The sequence below is a fragment of the Choloepus didactylus genome, chromosome 16 (genome assembly GCF_015220235.1).
Source record: "Choloepus didactylus isolate mChoDid1 chromosome 16, mChoDid1.pri, whole genome shotgun sequence".
Classification (NCBI taxonomy): domain Eukaryota; kingdom Metazoa; phylum Chordata; class Mammalia; order Pilosa; family Megalonychidae; genus Choloepus; species Choloepus didactylus.
The window spans coordinates 72,736,540-72,754,486 of record NC_051322.1 but is presented as its reverse complement, the minus strand read 5'-3'; the positions used below and the strand labels follow the sequence as shown (position 1 = coordinate 72,754,486).

The 17,947-nt window shown below is 39.6% G+C and overlaps 1 protein-coding gene across 2 annotated transcripts in view; it reads left to right on the top strand.

Moving 5' to 3' along the window:
• The window catches only part of PTPN2 (protein tyrosine phosphatase non-receptor type 2), a 104,211-nt gene extending 98,784 nt beyond the window's left edge, over positions 1 to 5,427 (top strand). The window contains exon 11 of one of the 2 annotated variants that reach the window (XM_037805569.1): positions 5,054 to 5,427. Coding sequence is in view for 1 of the 2 variants with exons in the window: in XM_037805570.1 (XP_037661498.1) it covers positions 5,054 to 5,075 (22 nt within the window). In the remaining variant the exon portion in view is untranslated. The remainder of the gene's footprint in view (positions 1 to 5,053) is intronic. The other variant, XM_037805570.1, reaches the window with a different exon arrangement.
• The last annotated feature ends 12,520 nt before the right edge of the window (positions 5,428 to 17,947 follow it).

The window sequence follows — 17,947 nt, the reverse complement described above, 5'->3', positions numbered from 1 at the left end:
ATTTCCAGTTGACATCTCAAACAAAACGGTAAAGACTTCGTAGTGGATCCGTGCCAACAGGGGGCACCTGCCACCTCCCTGCAAGGAGAGCCGCCTTGCTGCAAGGAGAGCCACTTCCCAGGATTCGGCTCATGTGGTTCCAGCTTTGCTTTTCCTCCGCCTTTTGTCCTCCTTGGCGGTCAGTGGTGGTGGCAATGCACTTTTTAAATAACATTCAGTGTAGTGAACACTTACTGACAACCTTCCACAAGGGTCAGTCATTTTTCCTCCTCCGAGATCCCTGGGGCTACCGTTGAACAGCAGGTTTTACCAGTAAAACTATTTTTGGTAGGCACTATTTACTAATTAATAAAAATATATGCTGGTGTGTTTCGGTGCCCATCATCGTCGTCATCATCCCAGCTCTGTATCACGTGATATCTGCCAGTCAAAGAGAGAACATGAAAGTGTAGTTTGACTATTGATGAGATAGTATTGCTTTTTGAATTGGTTAAGGAAGGAAAAAAGCTAAAAAACAGAGGCTTTATCATTTTCAGAGAATGAATGTTTACTTAGCTAATTACTTTCCATTCTGGCAGTTATCGATCCCTCCTAGTAAGCCCAGAGCAACCTTTGGTTTAATTCCTTCTTTTCTGGCTACACAACTGGTTACATGTTCCTTTCCGAATTTGGACAAGTATTGTTTTATGCTAACCTACTACCAATCCTTATATATGCTTGCATACATATACTATGTAAAATTATAACTCAGGTTATATGCAGAAGTACACAGAGAACTTAAGAACAACTGTAAAGACAGTTTGCTCATGTTAAGAGGAGATTTTATTTGCCAAGTTTTCTACCTCTTTGTTCTTTTCCTGTTCTAGGTTTTGATCTGTATTAATATTTCTACCAAGGAATAAACAAGAGAAAGGAAGTTAAAAAAAAAACAAAAAAAAAACCCAACTTGTATTCATCTTCTTTATAAATAGCTCTGCTAAGCAGGTGTGTCAGAGGAAGGAGTTGTATCTCTTTAAGTTATTTCTCTGCTCCTGTGCTTGACCCCTGTGTCTTAAATAAACTAGACTTGATGGTAAGAATCAAAAGAAAAAAAATATATACACACACAAACACACACACACACACACACACACACAATATTCTGGCTTAAAATGTAGTTAGCTTATGGCCTGGGTTAGGGGCCAGTGTTGACATTGATGTAGAGGGACGGTGGCTTCCCTCCGCTGTACCACGCTCTGTACAGACCTTTTAACCCCCACCACAAGCCTGGTGCTGAAAGCTGTTGTTGAAAAGCTTCATGTGTGTAAATGTTAGTATATTTAAGAATTAGAATTAGGTAAGTCTGAAAGATACATATTTGCAACATACACCTCCTTAGAAAAACACTGTTCAGACTAGATTATGTATGAACAGACACAGATCAGAACTGGGTGGTATTACGAATGTTTTTCTTGGTCATTGTATTCTTTATTTGAGTGAGTACCTACATCTCCAAAGTGCCTGTTTATTGTACAGATTTTTTTAAAAATCTAGTCTGCCTTGATTTTTAAGTGAACTCTCAAAATACACGTCTTATGGAGTCCCATTTCTTCCTACGTTCAGGCAAGAGTTGAGGCCTCAGGCCTCCCGTACCTGTTGGTTTATCTTCCCTTCCAGCAGGCTCACACGTGGGTTTGCAGTGGGAGAGGGTGTAGGGGGGGCACCCAGCCCCACCGGTGGCAGGGACCCCAGTTTGGAAGGAAGGGTGTAGCAGAAATGCCCATTCACATTCTCAGTTGTACATCAACATCTAATAAAGACTTGGCTTTAAGAAGCACTTTTTATAAGTATGTGGTTTGACTTATTTGGATGATGGGAGCACAGAATCTTAGAAGTAAAATTTTGAGAAATAGAGACTTAACATTTTTTCATGGAATAAAATTATCTTTTCATGACTTGAGATACAGGTCTTGGTCACTCCCTGTACTATCTTCTCTGGAGTTAAAACCATTTCGCTCTTTTCCTCTGGTTTATCTGTTCGGATTTGATTCCATTTGTCCTCAGGCCTGTCTCCAAAGCAGTGTTCATGGGCCAGCAACCCCACAGCCTCTCACACCACAAACGCCCTGGAACGTCCTGGAAGCATGGCCCCTCTTGTTCCAGTGACGTGTCTGAGGGATAAGAGATTCAAATTGTGTAAACTCCCATCAGTCCTGCTTTACCAAGGAATCCCAAGTCTAGATCCAAACACGTGTTTGCTGTGTTCTGTGCTGAGCCCTGAAAATAGCCGTTTTGATATTCATCCAGATTTGGGAATTGAAGCTGTTTTACTCCTCTTTGGTCAGTGTTCTAAGCTAAAAACTTACAGGAAAATGGTGTGTGGTGGCCATCTGCTGTCCCCTTGGCAGCGGGCCGTTTCTGAATGTCTCCCCACTGCCCCAGGGCAGCACGGAGCCTCCTGCCTGTGGGTCCCTGCGACGCCCCCGAGTTGGTTGTCCCCCTCTGCCCCTCGGGTTCTGGCAGACACACTCCCCTCTGCGCCACTGCTGACCCTGCCTCATGTCAGGTGCTGTCCGTCCCCTGCCCGGGCACTTCTGAGCGTGAGCAGTGAGTCCTGGGAGGGCTTCCTTGGCTGTGAGGCTTTGCCTTCACCACGGGCCATCTCCGGGCAGTGCATCAGGGACGAGTGGAAATTCTGTCTGTGGAGCTTTTTGTAGTTTGATTTTATAATTTCTAGTGGAATGTGGGAATTATAGAATTTAGGAGTAGGATATTACTGACAGAGCCTACTTTAATACTGTTTGTTTATATGTTCCATAAATATGTTTGAGGAAGCTATTGGAATTTTTTTTTCTTTATAGAAACTATTTTTTAAGAAAAGCTTCAAATTCTTTATTGTTGCTCTAATATGTTGTAGATTTTTCAGGCATGTTGCTGTTGATATTTCATTGAAATTCAGGAGAGAGAACCTAGGGAAGCTGATTGTGTCCTTATGGCAGTGTTTCGCTTATCTTAGAGAAGTTTGTGATTACCCTTGATTCATTTCAGTGAAATCTAATGTGGACATCCAGTGACAGAAGGTACTTTTGATGAAGGTTGATTTTCTGTTACTTTGGGTATGGAGCCGGCTTGGCAAGCAAGTGCCATCCCAGCACCAGCCCTGTCGGACAGCGCCTTACCCAGTAAAGCACCAAGCACGACCAGTTTCATTTGATTTGTTTGCTCTCATTTTATTTTTGCCTTGAGTAAAGGAGCAAAAATTGTTTCAAGCGAACATGTTAGGATTTTCCAGAGACAAAGAGGGAAAAAACTACTCATTTGTCTTTTTAGTCTTGCAGTTAAGTAAGCATTTTAAAGCAGTTACCATTCCTAATTTTATCTAATTTTCTTACCCCCCACTACAATATTTACAGAGAAAAAAATAAGTGAATTTCTTTTAAATACTGTCTCTTAGTTATAAAAGATAGTTGATCGTTGGTACTTGTATCTTTAATACACTGCGTGGGAAGTACATCAGTGTACATGAACACCTAGAATTCTGCCAGTTTAAGTACATAATCTAACTTGACTCTGCATCCCACCTCTTCTAGATCTATAATGTTGCCCCTATCTTCAGATAAGAAAACTTAAGTCACAGAATAAGTAACGCACCCAAGCTTGCACAGCCAGTACATGACAGCTGAGTCAAACGCTAGACTGTGGGACTCCGGTACCTCCAAAGTTCATGCTTTCTGTTTTTATGGGATATTTAAACCAAGCATTTAAATGCGAAAATATTACACAACCACTCTTACCTGTTGAAAGCGAAAGTAATCTTTATTTTTGAAGTACAGCAAATGAAAGTTATTCCCTAAAAACTTCATGAAACAGTCTGAATGACTACTGAGCCAGAGAACTACTGGTACATCAGAATATTCTCTAAAACCATTCTTTCATTCATTTTGACTAAGTTTCTTTGTTTTAAAGAGCAAACTTTTCTGAATGCAGGGAAATCAGCATTTATTGCAGTCAGAGCAAATAGGAGATACCTTTCCTCACATCAACCCCTGTGGTTCAGGGTTCTGGAGGTCTCCATAACGGGTAGTTTTGTGACCCACATGTATCTGATGGTAATGTTTTCTCGAGGCCTTGACTCTTCATTGGTTTTGGGCATCTGAGTAAAGGGCTGTTAAGACAGCAGGGTGCTTGGTACAGTTATACTTTCCTTTCGGGGAAGCAGGCAGGGAGAAGGCTTATTCCCAGGATTTTTATGTTTATGTCCTATCTATTGATGTGGCGATACAATAATGACAAGAATTTGAATTTGGTGTTTCTCTGTGTGTGTGTGTTAGAGTGAGGGAAGTTGGCAGACGAATGGAAATGCAGATACCCTCTCCAAAAGGTTCAGTGAGTCACACATACCAAAATAACATCAAAAACTCAGCTGCTTTACAGTAGTCATTTCATCTGTCTAAGGCTTTTTAAAACTCATTAATTTTTATTTGTGGACATTAAATTCTATTTTATGTCTGTTTTCTTTTCTAGTGATAGTAAATTAAATGCCATGTCACTTAAGTTCTATATTGCTATAATCATTAGTATTATCCTTCAGAATAAAAAGTATGCTGCTAACAATCTGTGACTTTTAAAAATGTAGACCAACTTTATTTTCAAACACTACATTGATAACATACAGTGGAGGTCCAAATTGGATTAGACTTTTGCATTCAATTCCAAAGTATGGGTAAGTCTAGCACACACCATGTAATCTTGAGAAATGGTTGTGTGTCCATTTTTAAAAACCTGTCTGCCAGTTTCTCACATGGGGCTCATTTCTTGATGTTAAGAGGAATAAGGGACATAGTAATTCTCAAAGAAGTCTACCTCACCATCAGTTCCTCTGGGACTCTGAGTGCTTACACCATTTCGCCGCAATCAACATTGCGGCACTTAGTGGTTGGATGCGATGCTTTGGAAGGATTTTTAGTTGCCTTTTCAGTTCATTGTTAGTCCTTGTGTGTTTGTGTGTACCTTTGTATGTCTGTGTGTTTGGTCAAAATGCATTGAATAGATGACTTCTTATTTTATGTTTTAGGCCAAGATTGACAGACACCTAAAATTCATGACTTGAGAATATTCTGCAGCTATAAATTTTGAACCATTGATGTGCAAAAGCAAGATCCGAAGCCCACTCCGGAAACCAAAGTGAGGCCTGATAAGCCTGTAGCTTGCCTCACAGTTGTCTGTTTACAAAGTAAACCTTACACCAGGGAACGAAGAGTACCACCAGCAGAAGACTGTGCAGACCCTTTGATTGGATGTATTGTCAAGCGTTTTCTAATGCGTGTATGAAATGTAGAAAGATGTAAAAAAAAAAAAAAAAATTAGGAAAGACTACTTTGTATTGTACTGCCATTCCTACTGTATTTTTATACTTTTTGGCAGCATTAAATATTTTTATTAAATAGACTATGTTGGTTTGTGTGCATTATCTTAGGACAGCTCTTCTTCAATTATTTTTCTATGGGTTTACTCAAGTCTTTTTAATTAGCAATTGGCATTGAAATTGGAATTGGTTGAAACATTGCTCACTTGCTTTTAAAGTTACCTCTCAATAGTTTTTCTATCCTAATAATACAGGTTAGGTGAAAGCAACAAAGGGAAGTTACAATATTCCTTTTGTTAATTGGGAAAATAGTATGGATAATGGTATTACATTAAGGTCAAAATTAATTTCAATAAGTACAGCAATTCAATGCCATTTTAAAAAATCACAGACTTACTCCTGTGTTGGCTGTTGGTGTGCTTTCCCCAAAAATTTCCTATTGTAAGGAGACCAAAGGTCCTTACTGAGTGAGGCTTTTGGCTTCTTTCTAGTTTCCCAGCCAAGTGATACGTTTGGGGTATGTATCCAACCGTTGTCAGATTATTGGTGATATTTTTCTTGCCAGCCACTCCAGCCTTTCCACTTCAGCATCACCCTAAGGGTGTAAAAATTCATATCTTTTTTTTTTTTTTAACCCCACTGTGAAATTCTTATAAAACCATTCATAAATCTATTTTTAAATAACTTTGATGCCCCACTGGACCCATTTTGAGAGTATTTTCAATTACTGAACCTTTGCAGTATAGAATCCCTACATCTCTTTCTCATCTTAAAAAAAATTTCATTGAAGTCTTTCCTTGCCTTGTGTTCCTTTTTTGCCTTATCTGCCATGTTTGTTTTGTTTGTCTTAAGAGCAAGGAAATCTCATTATTCCCTGCCAAGTCCTTCCTAAAGGACACATGAAAAGTTTATTAAACCATAAAGTAGTACAGCAAGATAATCTTTCTACTGTGTCAATCCATTGTGTCAACAAGTCTTCTTGAAAATTATCTACACTCAATTCCTGTTTCCTCACTTCCCATATACTCTTTATTTTCAGTAGTTTTGTTGAGATATAATTTATGTACTATGCAATTTGCCCTTTTAAAGTGTACAATTCAGTGGCTTTGAGCATATTCATAGATGTATGCAGTGATCACTACTGTCAATTTTAGGACATTTTCATCTCAAAAAGAAACTCCATGTCCTTAGCTGTCATCTCCCTTTTTTCCCCCCAACCATAAGTAACCACTAATTGACTTTGTCTCTGTAGGTACCCTATTCTGGATTTTGATAAGAGTGGATTCATAGCATATGGTCTTTTGTGACTAGCCTTTCACTTGGCATAATGTTTTCAAGGATCATCCATCCATAGTGTAGCTTGTCTCAGAACTTCATTCCTTTTTATGGCCAAATAACATTCCATTGTGTGTACATACCACATTTTGTTTATCCATTCATCCATTGGACATTTGGGTTGTTAACCCTTGTTGGTTATTACAAATAGTGCTGCTGTAAACATTTGTGCACTAAATGGATGTATCTTTGCATTTCTCACGGGTATATTACAAGGAGAGGAACAGCCAGATTGTTGCCCAAAGTGGCTGGACCATTTTACATTCCCACTGGCAGTGTTTGAGGCTTCCAATTTCTTTTCATCCCTGTCATCACATGATATTCCCTGACTTTTTTTAATCTAGCCTTCCTAGTTGGGTGTGAAGTGGTATCTTATTGTGGTTTTGAATTGCATTTCCCTGATGACTAATGATATCAAGCAACTTTTCATATACTTATTTGCCATTTGTATATCTTTGGAGAAATGTCTATTCAGATACTTTGCCTACTTTTAAACTGAGTTGTCTTTATTGAGTTATAAGAGTTATTTATTCTAGATATAAGTGCCTTATCAGGTACTTGATTTGCATATAATTTCTCCCATTCTTTGGGTTTTCTTTTCACTTTTTCGATAGTGTCTTTGAAGCACAAAAGTTTTCAATTCTGATGAAATCCAATTTAGCAGTTTTTTCTTTTGTTGCTCGTGCTTTTGGTGTCATATCTAAGAATCCTTTGCCAAATCGAAGATCATAAGATTTGCCCCATTCTAAGAGTTTTATAGTTTTAGTTCTTACATTTAGGGCTTTGATGCATTTTGAGTTAATTTTTGTATGTGATTTGAGGTAATAAGTGAAAAAAAAATTCTCTTCCTGTGTTGCTGGATTTGGTTGTGGATTTTTGCATCCATATGCATGAGTAGTGTTTTTGTGTGATATCTGTCTGGTTATGGTATTGGGGATTACAGGCCTCAGAATATGTTGGGGAGTCTTCCCTTCTCTTCTGTTTTTTAAAGAGTTTGTAAAGAGGCAGTATTCTCTTTTAACTTTGGTAGAATGTTCCATGTGTGCTGGAGGAGAATGTGTATTCTCTTATTGGCTAGAGTGGTTTATAGATGTCTGTTAGATCTAGTTTGTTTATAGTGTTGTTAGTCTTCTGTTTATTCATCTTCTGTCTAGTTTCATCCATTATGAAAAGTATTGGCATCTCCAACTATTATTATTGAATTGTCTGTTTACATTTCTGCCAGTTTTTGTTACATGTTTTTTCATGTTCTGTTTGGGGTTCATCTGTGTTTATAATTGCTCTATCTTTCTGATGGATTGACCGTTTTGTCATTATAAAATGAACTTCTTTATCTCTAGTAACATTTTTTGTTTTAAAATCTATTTAGCCTGATATTAGAATAGCCACTCCAGCTTTCCTATGGTTGTCATTTGCTTGATAGATCCTTTTCAATTCTTCTACTTTCAATCTATTTGTGTGTTTGAATCTAAAGTATGTCTCCTGTAGATAACAAATAGTTGAATCAAGCTTTTTTAAATCCACTCTGGCAGTCTGCCTTTTGATTGGATCGTTGAATCCATTCACAATTAATGTTATTCTTGGTACATTGGATTTTTGCCTGCGGCCTTTTCATTTTCCGTGTGCCCCACAATTTTTGTTCCTCTTCGTCCTTTACTGCTTTCTTACACATTGAGTGAATATTTCCTCATGTAGAAATTTATCTTCATTAATGATTTATTCACTGCATTTTTTGAGTATTTTTTTTTAATGGTTATTCTAGGGTTTACCTTATATCAACTAGATTCCAGTGATAGAAAAAAATGTTACACCTTTATAACTCTTGCCCCCCCATTTTTATGATATTGTTTATGTATTACATCTATTAATGTTATGAACCCTACAGTACCTTTTATAATAGTTTATCATCTATTATTATTTCCTTAGCACATTATAGCTTGCTCCTACCTGCCTCCTTTATGCTGCTAATAGCCAGTATATTACATGCATTATTTTAAATTATGGGCCCAACAATACATAATATACATATTACTTTATACACTTGCTTTTCAATTTCTTAAGAAAAGAGAAATATGCATTTATATACATAAATATCTATTATAGTTACCTAATTACATTTCATAAGGTAGCTTTGCTACAACAAATTGTTTTTGTTTATCTAGAAAAATCTTTTTTTTGCCTTCATTTTTGAATGCTAGCATTACTGAGTGTAAGATTCTCTGTAGACAGTTTACTCTTTGAGCCCTTTGAATACGTCATCCTGCTGCCTCCTGGTCTCCATTCTTTCTGCTGAGAAGTCAGCTGTCCATCTTACTGGGGTTCCCTTGTAAAGGCCATGCCATTTCTCCCTTGCTGCTTTCAAAGTTTTCTCTTTGTGACTTTCAGCATTTTTACTATGTGGTGTCTATTTGTGGGTCTCTTGTATTTACCTACCTGGGAGTTCCTGGATGTGTAAGAGTATCATTTTTTTGTAATAAATTTTGGAAGTCTTTATCTAATAAGGTTCACTAATTCTTCTGGCAGTGAGCCCCTCTGGTGAATTTTTTATTTCTTTTGTACTTTTCAGCTCCAGAATTTCCATTTGGTTCCTTTTTAAAAATTTCTGTCTTTATCAATTTTCTCTATTTCATGTGACATTGATACAATGTCATATAAAAATGGGGGGGGCAAGAGTTATAAAGGTGTAACATTTACTTCCTTTACTTCTTTGATTTGTTTCTTTAATGAAGCTTTCCTTTAGTATCTGTGAACTTGGTCATAATGGCTACTTTGAAATCTTTTTCTGTTAAATCTGATGTCCATACACTCTCACAGGCAGTTTCTGTGGCTTGCTTTTTTTCCACTGTATGTGTCATAGTTTCCTGTTTCTTTGTATGCCTTGTAATTTTTTGTTGGAAAGTGGACATTTTAGATAGTGTTTTGTAACAGCTCTGGGTACAATACCCCTCACCATCACTCCCTCCTCCAGAGCTTGTTATTTTTACTTGCTTATTTTTTTTGTTCAGTGACAGGTTTTGTTGGTTTAGTGGTGTCTACCACCATCCCGCCCCCAGACCCCACACACACGGTAAGTCTCTGGTGTGATCCCTCAGGGAAGTGCCAGTTTGGGTTTGGCTGCGGCCACCCTGTGTTCCAGTTTGCTAATGCTACCATTTTGCAAAACACCAGAAATTGGCTTTTATAAAGGGGGTTTATTTGGTTACAAAGTGTTCTAGTTTGCTAATGCTGCCAGAATGCAAAACACCAGAAATGGATTGGCTTTTATAAAAGGGGGGTTATTTGGTTACACAGTTACAGTCTTAAGGCCGTAAAGTGTCCAAGGTAACACATCAACAATCGAGTACCTTCACTGGAAGATGGCCAATGGTGTCTGGAAAACCACTGTTAGCTGGGAAGGCACATGGCCAGCATCTGCTCCAAGTTCCGGTTTCAAAATGGCTTTCTCCCAGGATGTTCTTCTCTAGGCTTCAGTTCCTCAAAAATGTCACTCTTAGTTGCTCTTGGGGCATTTGTCCTCTCTTAGCTTCTCTGGAGCAAAAGTCTGCTTTCAAAGGCCATCTTCATACTGTCTCTCATCTGCAGCTACTCTCTTCTCAGCTCCTGTGCATTCTTCAAAGTGTCCCACTTGGCTGAAGCAAGCTCGCTCCTTCTGTCTGAGCTTATGTAGTGCTCCAGTAATTTAATTCAGACCCATCCTGAATGAACGGGGCAACACCTCCATGGAAATTATCCAACCAAAGTTCTTGTCCACAGTTGATTGAATCACATCTCCATGGAAATACCCAAAGGATTCCAAATCTAATCAACACTAATATGTCTGCCCACACAAGATTGCATCAAAGGTAACAGTGTTTTGGGGGATGTAATAAATCCAAACCAGCACACAAATACAGTCTGAAGGCCAAGGAAATGTTTAAATTAAGGCATCAACACAGGTATACCTTCACCAATGGAAGGCCAATGGCATCCGGAAAACCTGTTAGCTGCAAAGGCACGTGGCTGGCGTCTGCTAATCCCAGGTTGTGTTCCAGCTCCACTCTCAGCTTCTGTGTATTCTCCAAAGTGTCGCTCTTGGCTGCAGCACCTCCTTCTGTCTGTGAACACTTTTATAGGACTCCAGTGATTCAATTAAGACTCACCCGGAATGGGTTGGGTAACACCCCCATGGAAATTATCCAATCAAATGTTTCACTCACAGTTGATTGAGTCACATTTCCATGGAAATTCTCAAAGGATTCCAATCTAATCAACATGAAAAGTCTGCCCACACAAGATTGCATCAAAGAACATGGTGTTTGGGGGGACATAATACATCCAAACTGGCACCCTGGGATGGCAGAGGCTTGGGTAGATACTTCCGGTCTCCCTGACCACACCCAGCTACCAAAGGCCTTTGATGACTTTATTCACTAAAATACCCTGGGAAGAAATTCCTCTACAAACCAATCTAATCAAACTGTGACTCCTTGGATGGAATATTTCCTGAGGTCAGTGTTTGTGCTTGTTCTGACCCCAGGGCCTCCTCCCAATGATAATATTCCTGGTTCTCCCCTGCAGACTGGCCAGCTTACAGTCCAGGCCAGAACTTCATTAGATCTGTGAGTCTTTCTCCTGATCCCTTCACTGCAACCTGCATAGTTCTTAAAAGCCCTAAACTTTACCATGTTGCAAATGAAGTCAGTTCCTTTGGTAAGAGGTTTGGAGCTATCTGTTTATGAGCCAGGGCTCTGGGTCCAGGTGTAGGGACAGGGCTTCTTTCTGCACACCCTCCCAGCATCTGGCCGCTGCCCTTCTGGCCGGACACAATGGACAGGGCCCCGCGTTCTTGGCAGCCCCGTGCTCCATGAACCGACCTCCCGAACACACCGACCCAAGACAGCCTCAGAAACAGTGGGGACAACGTGGGAAACGCCGATGTTTCTCTTTGCTGTTCGCCCTTAGTTCCACTTCCAGAGGTTTAAAATGGTTGTTTTTAAAATAATTTGTGGCAGTTTCACTGGGAAGCAGGTTGGCGGAGCTCCTCATACTGTCAGGTGGGAAGTCGACTTCTCCTGATTCTATTCTCTGACTTTCTTGAAGATTGATGTAGTCAAGTAAGGTTGCGGCTCTCCAGTTCATATCTTATGTGGCTTCGTGGCGGCGCTGTTACATGCTCCTTTGAGGCTTGCCCCTTAGCCCATAAGATCACTCTGGGTTTTCTTTGTTGGTGTCAGTCCTGCCTGGATCTTCAATATTGGAATTGCTGAGAACACCATCCTTGGGCCTTTGATTTTAATTAACACACTTAACTGTGGATGATCTAATTCTTCGCCAAATCTCTATCTAATACCTCTATACTGATTACAAACAACTGCTTCACCTCTAGGCCAGATCCCCCTGCTGAGTTATAAACCATGCATCCACTTCCCTAAATGATCATTGCCTAAATTCCTTAACCTCCAAAACTGGACATCATCTCCCTCATCCCCATCCCATCCCCTCCTGTTTTTTCCCATTTATTTGATGGCACCCCCTGGAAACCTGAAATTTTATCCTCAATTCTTCCACTCCTTATTGTCCCACATCAAACTGGTCATGTCCTGTTAGTTCTGCATGAGAAATCTCTCTCCCACTGCCTCTGCTTTAGTTTAAACCTTTACTTCCAGATTTTCCTGCCTGATGGAGCATCAATCCACTTTGCGTAGCTTCCAAGTGATGTCTAAATAAAGATCTGATCGTTATCATTGCTCTCCTCAAAATTCTCTAACGGCACCATGGAGGTTTTGCCTTCATTTTACATCCCCAGCCCTCGATGTTCACTGTGCATCCTTTGGCATTACCTGCTTCTCCTCTTTGAAACCACTTGGACTTCATGGAAGTTCCTTGCTCATTCATTTGCTGAGTGCAAGACACTATACTGAGCACTGGGTGTTCAGTGATCTTGGACTGCTATGGTTGGGGGCAGTGAGACAATAACCACAAAATAGCCACATAACTGCAAAGAAATATGCATTTATTTATAACTGCATATTTATGTATACATTTATAACAAATAAATATGCATTTATAACCTCCCCTGGATGACGGTATGGACTTTCTTAAAGCTTCACTCAAGAAAAGGAGAGTCCGGTGTTGGAGAACATTGGCTTAGACAGAAGGCACAGGTTGCTGGTGTCTGTTCTGTTGGAAGAGCTACCGGAGCCCCCAGTTTGGAAAGAGTAGTGGTGAAGCAGGAATCCAGCTGTTCAGATCTGGGAGAACCTGTCCTGTGCCAACGGTCACTGGCAGCCATGATCCTGAGGTGTCCTGGAGGCCACGTGAAGCTCCCCCGAGGTAGCCTGTATCTGCCACTGCCCTGTGTAGTCTCCTGACTTTTGATGAAATTTTATCTTAACTAAATGAATCAGGTACTTACAGGAATCTTTGGGTGTTCAGATGAGTCATTTGCCTGAAATGCTGCAGCTGCTGCCAAAAGGGGGTTGGGGTGAAACCCCCAGCCCCATTGCTGGACTTTGATTGCTGGGAACTGAAGGAGACAGCAGTGAGCCAATGGACCCCAGACAGCTTCTTCATCCTCCCTTCACAGTTGGACCCCCATCAGCCTGGCACGGGGCAGGTGGTTGAGAGACCTTTAAAGAGGGAGCCCTTATCAGTGAAGTCTATGCACCATTTCAGTACTCCTGTGTCTTCTCTCTGCCTTTTATCCTCTTATAAAGGAGATGAGGTGGGTCTCATCTCAATTTAAGATTCTACTCAGAATGGGTCCACACCTACAGGAATGGATTAGCTTTAAGAACACATCCTTTTTTCTGGTACATACAGCATTAAATGACCAGAGATCCATCGAAGATAATTACAATGGTGACAAGACAGTGGAGGAATCTTAAGAAACAGTGCTGAGCAAAGGGAAAATCAACTGTACTGGAGAAGGAAAAATTTTCACTATTAGTAAGAATAAGCAAAGAGAGTGAAACAGGAAAATGAGTACCTTATGAAGAAAACAGGGCCAACCCTCTAAGCTGGGGAAGGAGCAGGTGCATGGAGTGGGTGGTGATGGGGCGGCTCAGTGAGACTGGGGGACCATCATCCCTGGGCTCTTAGTGCAGCTGTGCTACCATTTCTACTCTTGGAAGCAGTTTACAGTGCCTGTCTAAACCAGACTCAGTGGGGCTGAAAGAGACAGAGACGTGCAGAAGGAAATCAAATGAGGTTGGGGGAGGGTGGGACTCTGCATTCCCCAGCTCACAAGTGGAGAGAGGGAAGCAGGTGTACGTGTCTGGCCACTTAGGATAATGAGACCCCAGATGGAGCAGTCAGCTGAGCCCCTGTCCAAAGCAGACTGAGGAAAACACAAAGGTGTCTGAGCCATTTGTGGAAATGACAACAGAATGGCTTGGAACTATGCCGGCAGAGACTACCAGACCCTGTGCAGTTCATATGAACATGGAAATACCTCAGGATCACATCAAACATGACTTAGGAACTCTTCTGGCTACTACTAACAGATTGGGGAAAAAGAGTTACCTACACAAGATAAAAATTTGGATATATGTGGTCCATAACTGACAGGGCAACTCAGAGACCCATGCTCCATTTTTCTACTCTACTATACTTAGTGCTTGCTTCTTATTCTTAATATTGCCTCAAGGTCTGAGATAGCTGCTGAAGTTCCAGCTATCACAACCACATTCCAGGAGAGCAGCATCCCTCCTGGCTGAATCAGTTCCCATTAAGCATGTTCCCTGAAGTTGCTCATTTCACTTCCATTTACATCTCATTTGCCAGAATTTTGCCAAATGAATGCACTTGGTTGCAAGAAAGTTTGGAAAATAAATGTATTAGCTGGGCATACTGCTGGTCTGTTTAAATGGAGTTCAGTCAGTCACAGATAACCTAGTCTTGGCAGTAAAAATAAATCCGTGGCCCTTCTCTGATGAGATCCAAGCAGGAACCTGAATACTTAGTGAATGTTTGAATTTGGGGAAAATCATTCTGCATCATTTGGGGCTCAGTGTACCAAGTAGCATAAAAGAAAGTGTTTATATTTCATCTTTTTGGTGCTTGAGCAATCATCACAGAATGCAAATTGGAAGAATGGACACATCATACTTTGTCCAGGTAAGGATTCAGATTTGTGCACTGAATTTTCTATGACTGTTCATGGAATGTATCACTAAAAGAAAAACTTAAATGATATCACTACTCTAATCAAGATTGGGGTAGGACATGGTAAATACATATCAGAAAAGAGAATATTGTAACTGATATGGATTATAATGCAAAAATGCTAGTGTCTTTGAAGAGCTGATTCATGTAGAACCCAGACAATATTAAGAAAAGCATATGAATCAAAAGAAATTATTCCACTGGAATTTTTTGGAGAAAGCTATTAAAGTATCTGGATAATTCTTTAAATTAATTTGCCAGAGTTTCTGATACTCTTGAGTGGCTTTGAAGAAGTTTGAATGATAAAATACCAAGGTAATTAATATCTGTATTTATCCAAAATCTCTCAAGAAATTGGAGTTCCACATTAGTAACTTTGCCATAGAACTAAGAGTTAAAAAGAATTTTAGACAACCTCAAAAATGTTTTAACTTATTTGTGTCTTTGGATCTAATGTTCTACTGTGTCTTTTGGATCTATATGTTCATGTAAAAAACATATAGGTGGGTCATGTTTTTAATCCATTCTTCCAACCTCAGCCTTTTTCTTTAACATAGATAAACATAATATCTTTGTTCAGAACACCCCATTCTTGAAGCGACCCAAACATCCACCAAGAGGAAATGGATAGACATTTTGTGATATAGTCATCCAATGTCAAAGGACTCAATAATAATAAAAACAGAATGTAATGCTTATCCACACGACATCCATGAATCTCAAAAAATAAAGTATTTTGAGGAAAAGATGCAGACACTAAGAAGTACATTCTGTTTTTCACATTTATGAATGACAAGGTCTGCAAAATTGTTGTTTGCTGATAGAAATCAAAACAGAGGTGCATTTGGTGGAGAGTGGGGATTGGCTAGGGGTGCAAGGGTTACTTGCTGGGCTAATGGACATTATATATTCCGGTTTGCTAAAGCTGCCAGAATGCAATATCCAGAAATGGGTTGGACTGTTACAATGGGGATTTATTAGCTTACAAGGTACAATTCTAAGGCCATGGAAATGTCCAAATTATGGCATCAACAGGACAATACTTTCTCTGAAGACCAGTCACAGGTTCCTTTTTCACATAGGAAGGTACATGGCGATGTCTGCTGGCCCTTTGCTTCCAGGTTTTGTTGCTTCAGCTTCTGGCTTCTGTGGCTTCCTCTCTCAGCTTTCTGGGGTGGGACACCACTGTGTGTCCTTTACCCTCTCATAAAGGACTCCAGTAAAGGATTAAGACCCACCTTGAATGGGCTGGGTCCCATCTCAATTGAAACAACCTAATCAAAAATCCCACCCACAATAGATATGCACCCACGGGATTGGATTAAAAGAATATGGCCTTTTCTGGAGCACGTAACAGCTTCAAACACACACACACACACACACACACACACACACACACACATTATTAGAGAAGTTGTAGGTTCACAAAAAAGTCATCTAAAAATGCATAAAATACAGAATTCCCATATACCACCCCGTTATTAAAACCTTTCATTAGTATGGTATATTTGTTAAAATTCATGAAAGAACATTTTTATAATTATACTATTAACTATATTACAACATTTACAACAGGGTTCACTGTGTTCTGAAGTCCTACGAGTTTTTAATTTTTATTCTAATAACATATATACAGCCTAAAATTTTCCCCTTTAACCACGTTCACATATATTATCCAGTGCTGTTAATTGCATTCACAATGTTGTGCTGCCATCACCATCTTCCATTGCCAAAACTTTATAATCAACCCAAATAAAAACTCTGACCACTCAAGCATTAACTCCCCTTTCCCTATCCCCAACCTGGCCCCTGGTGAACCATACTACAGATTCTGACTCCATGAGTTTGCTTATTCTAATTGTTTTATATCAGTGAGATAATACAGTATTTGTCCTTATTTAATGCAACATGATGTCTTCAAGGTTCAGCCATGTTGTAGAATGTATCATAACTTCATTCCTTTTTACAACTGAGTAATACTCTATTGTATGTATATACCACATTTTATTTATCCATTCATTAGTTGGTGGACACTTGGGTTGCTTCCAACTTTTGGCAATTGTGAATAATGCCACTATGAATATTGGTGTGCAAATGTCTGTTTCAGTTCCTGCTTTCAATTCTTTTGGGTATACACCTAGTAGAGAGATTGCTGGGTTTCTCTATACTTGGCTTTCTGAGGAACTGCCAAACTGTCTTCCACAGCTGCTGCACCACTTTGAATTGCCACCAGCAATGAACAAGTGTTCCTGTTTGTGGTGCTTAGAAGCTACATGTACCTCAGAAAGACATGTTCTTAAACTAAATCCATTCCTGTGGGTGTGACTCCATTGTAAGTAGGACCTATTGATGAAGCTATTTCAGTTCAGGTGTGATCCACCTCATTCAGAATAGGTCTTAATCCTATTACAAGAATACTTTATAAATGGAATGAATGCAGACAGAGTGAAAGCCATGGAAGCAAAAAGCTGAAATCAACAAAACCTGGAAGACAAGGGAGGGACCAGCAGATGCTGACCATGTGCCTTGCCAAGTGACAGAGGAGCCAAGGATCACCAGCAGCCAGTCTTCAGAAAGAAAGCATCTTCTTGATGATCATGCCTTGATTTGGACATTTTCCTGGCCTCAAAATTGTAAATGAATAAATTCTCATTGCTTAAGCCAAACCATTTCACAATATTTGCTGGAGCACTCTAAGAAACTAAAACACTGTTTCACAACATCCTCTCTAACATTTGTAATTTTCTGGTTTTTTTTTTAATAGTAGCCAATCTAGTGGGTATAAAATGGTATCTCATTGTGGTTTTGAGTCGCATTTCCCTAATGGCTAATGATGTTGAGCATCTTTTCAGGTGTTTTTTGGCCATTTGTAGTTCCTCCTTGGAGAAATTTCTATTCAAGTCTTTTGCCCATTTTTTACTTGGGTTGCTTGTCTATTGTTGAGGTATAGGATTTCTTTATATATTCTGGATATTGAACCCTAATAAGATGTGTGGTTTACAAATATTTTCTATCATTGAGTAGATTGTATTTTCAGTTTCATGGTAAAGTCCTTTGATGTGCAAAAGTTTATTTCTATGAGGTCTAATTCATCAAGTGTTCTTTTGTTTATGCTTTGGGTGT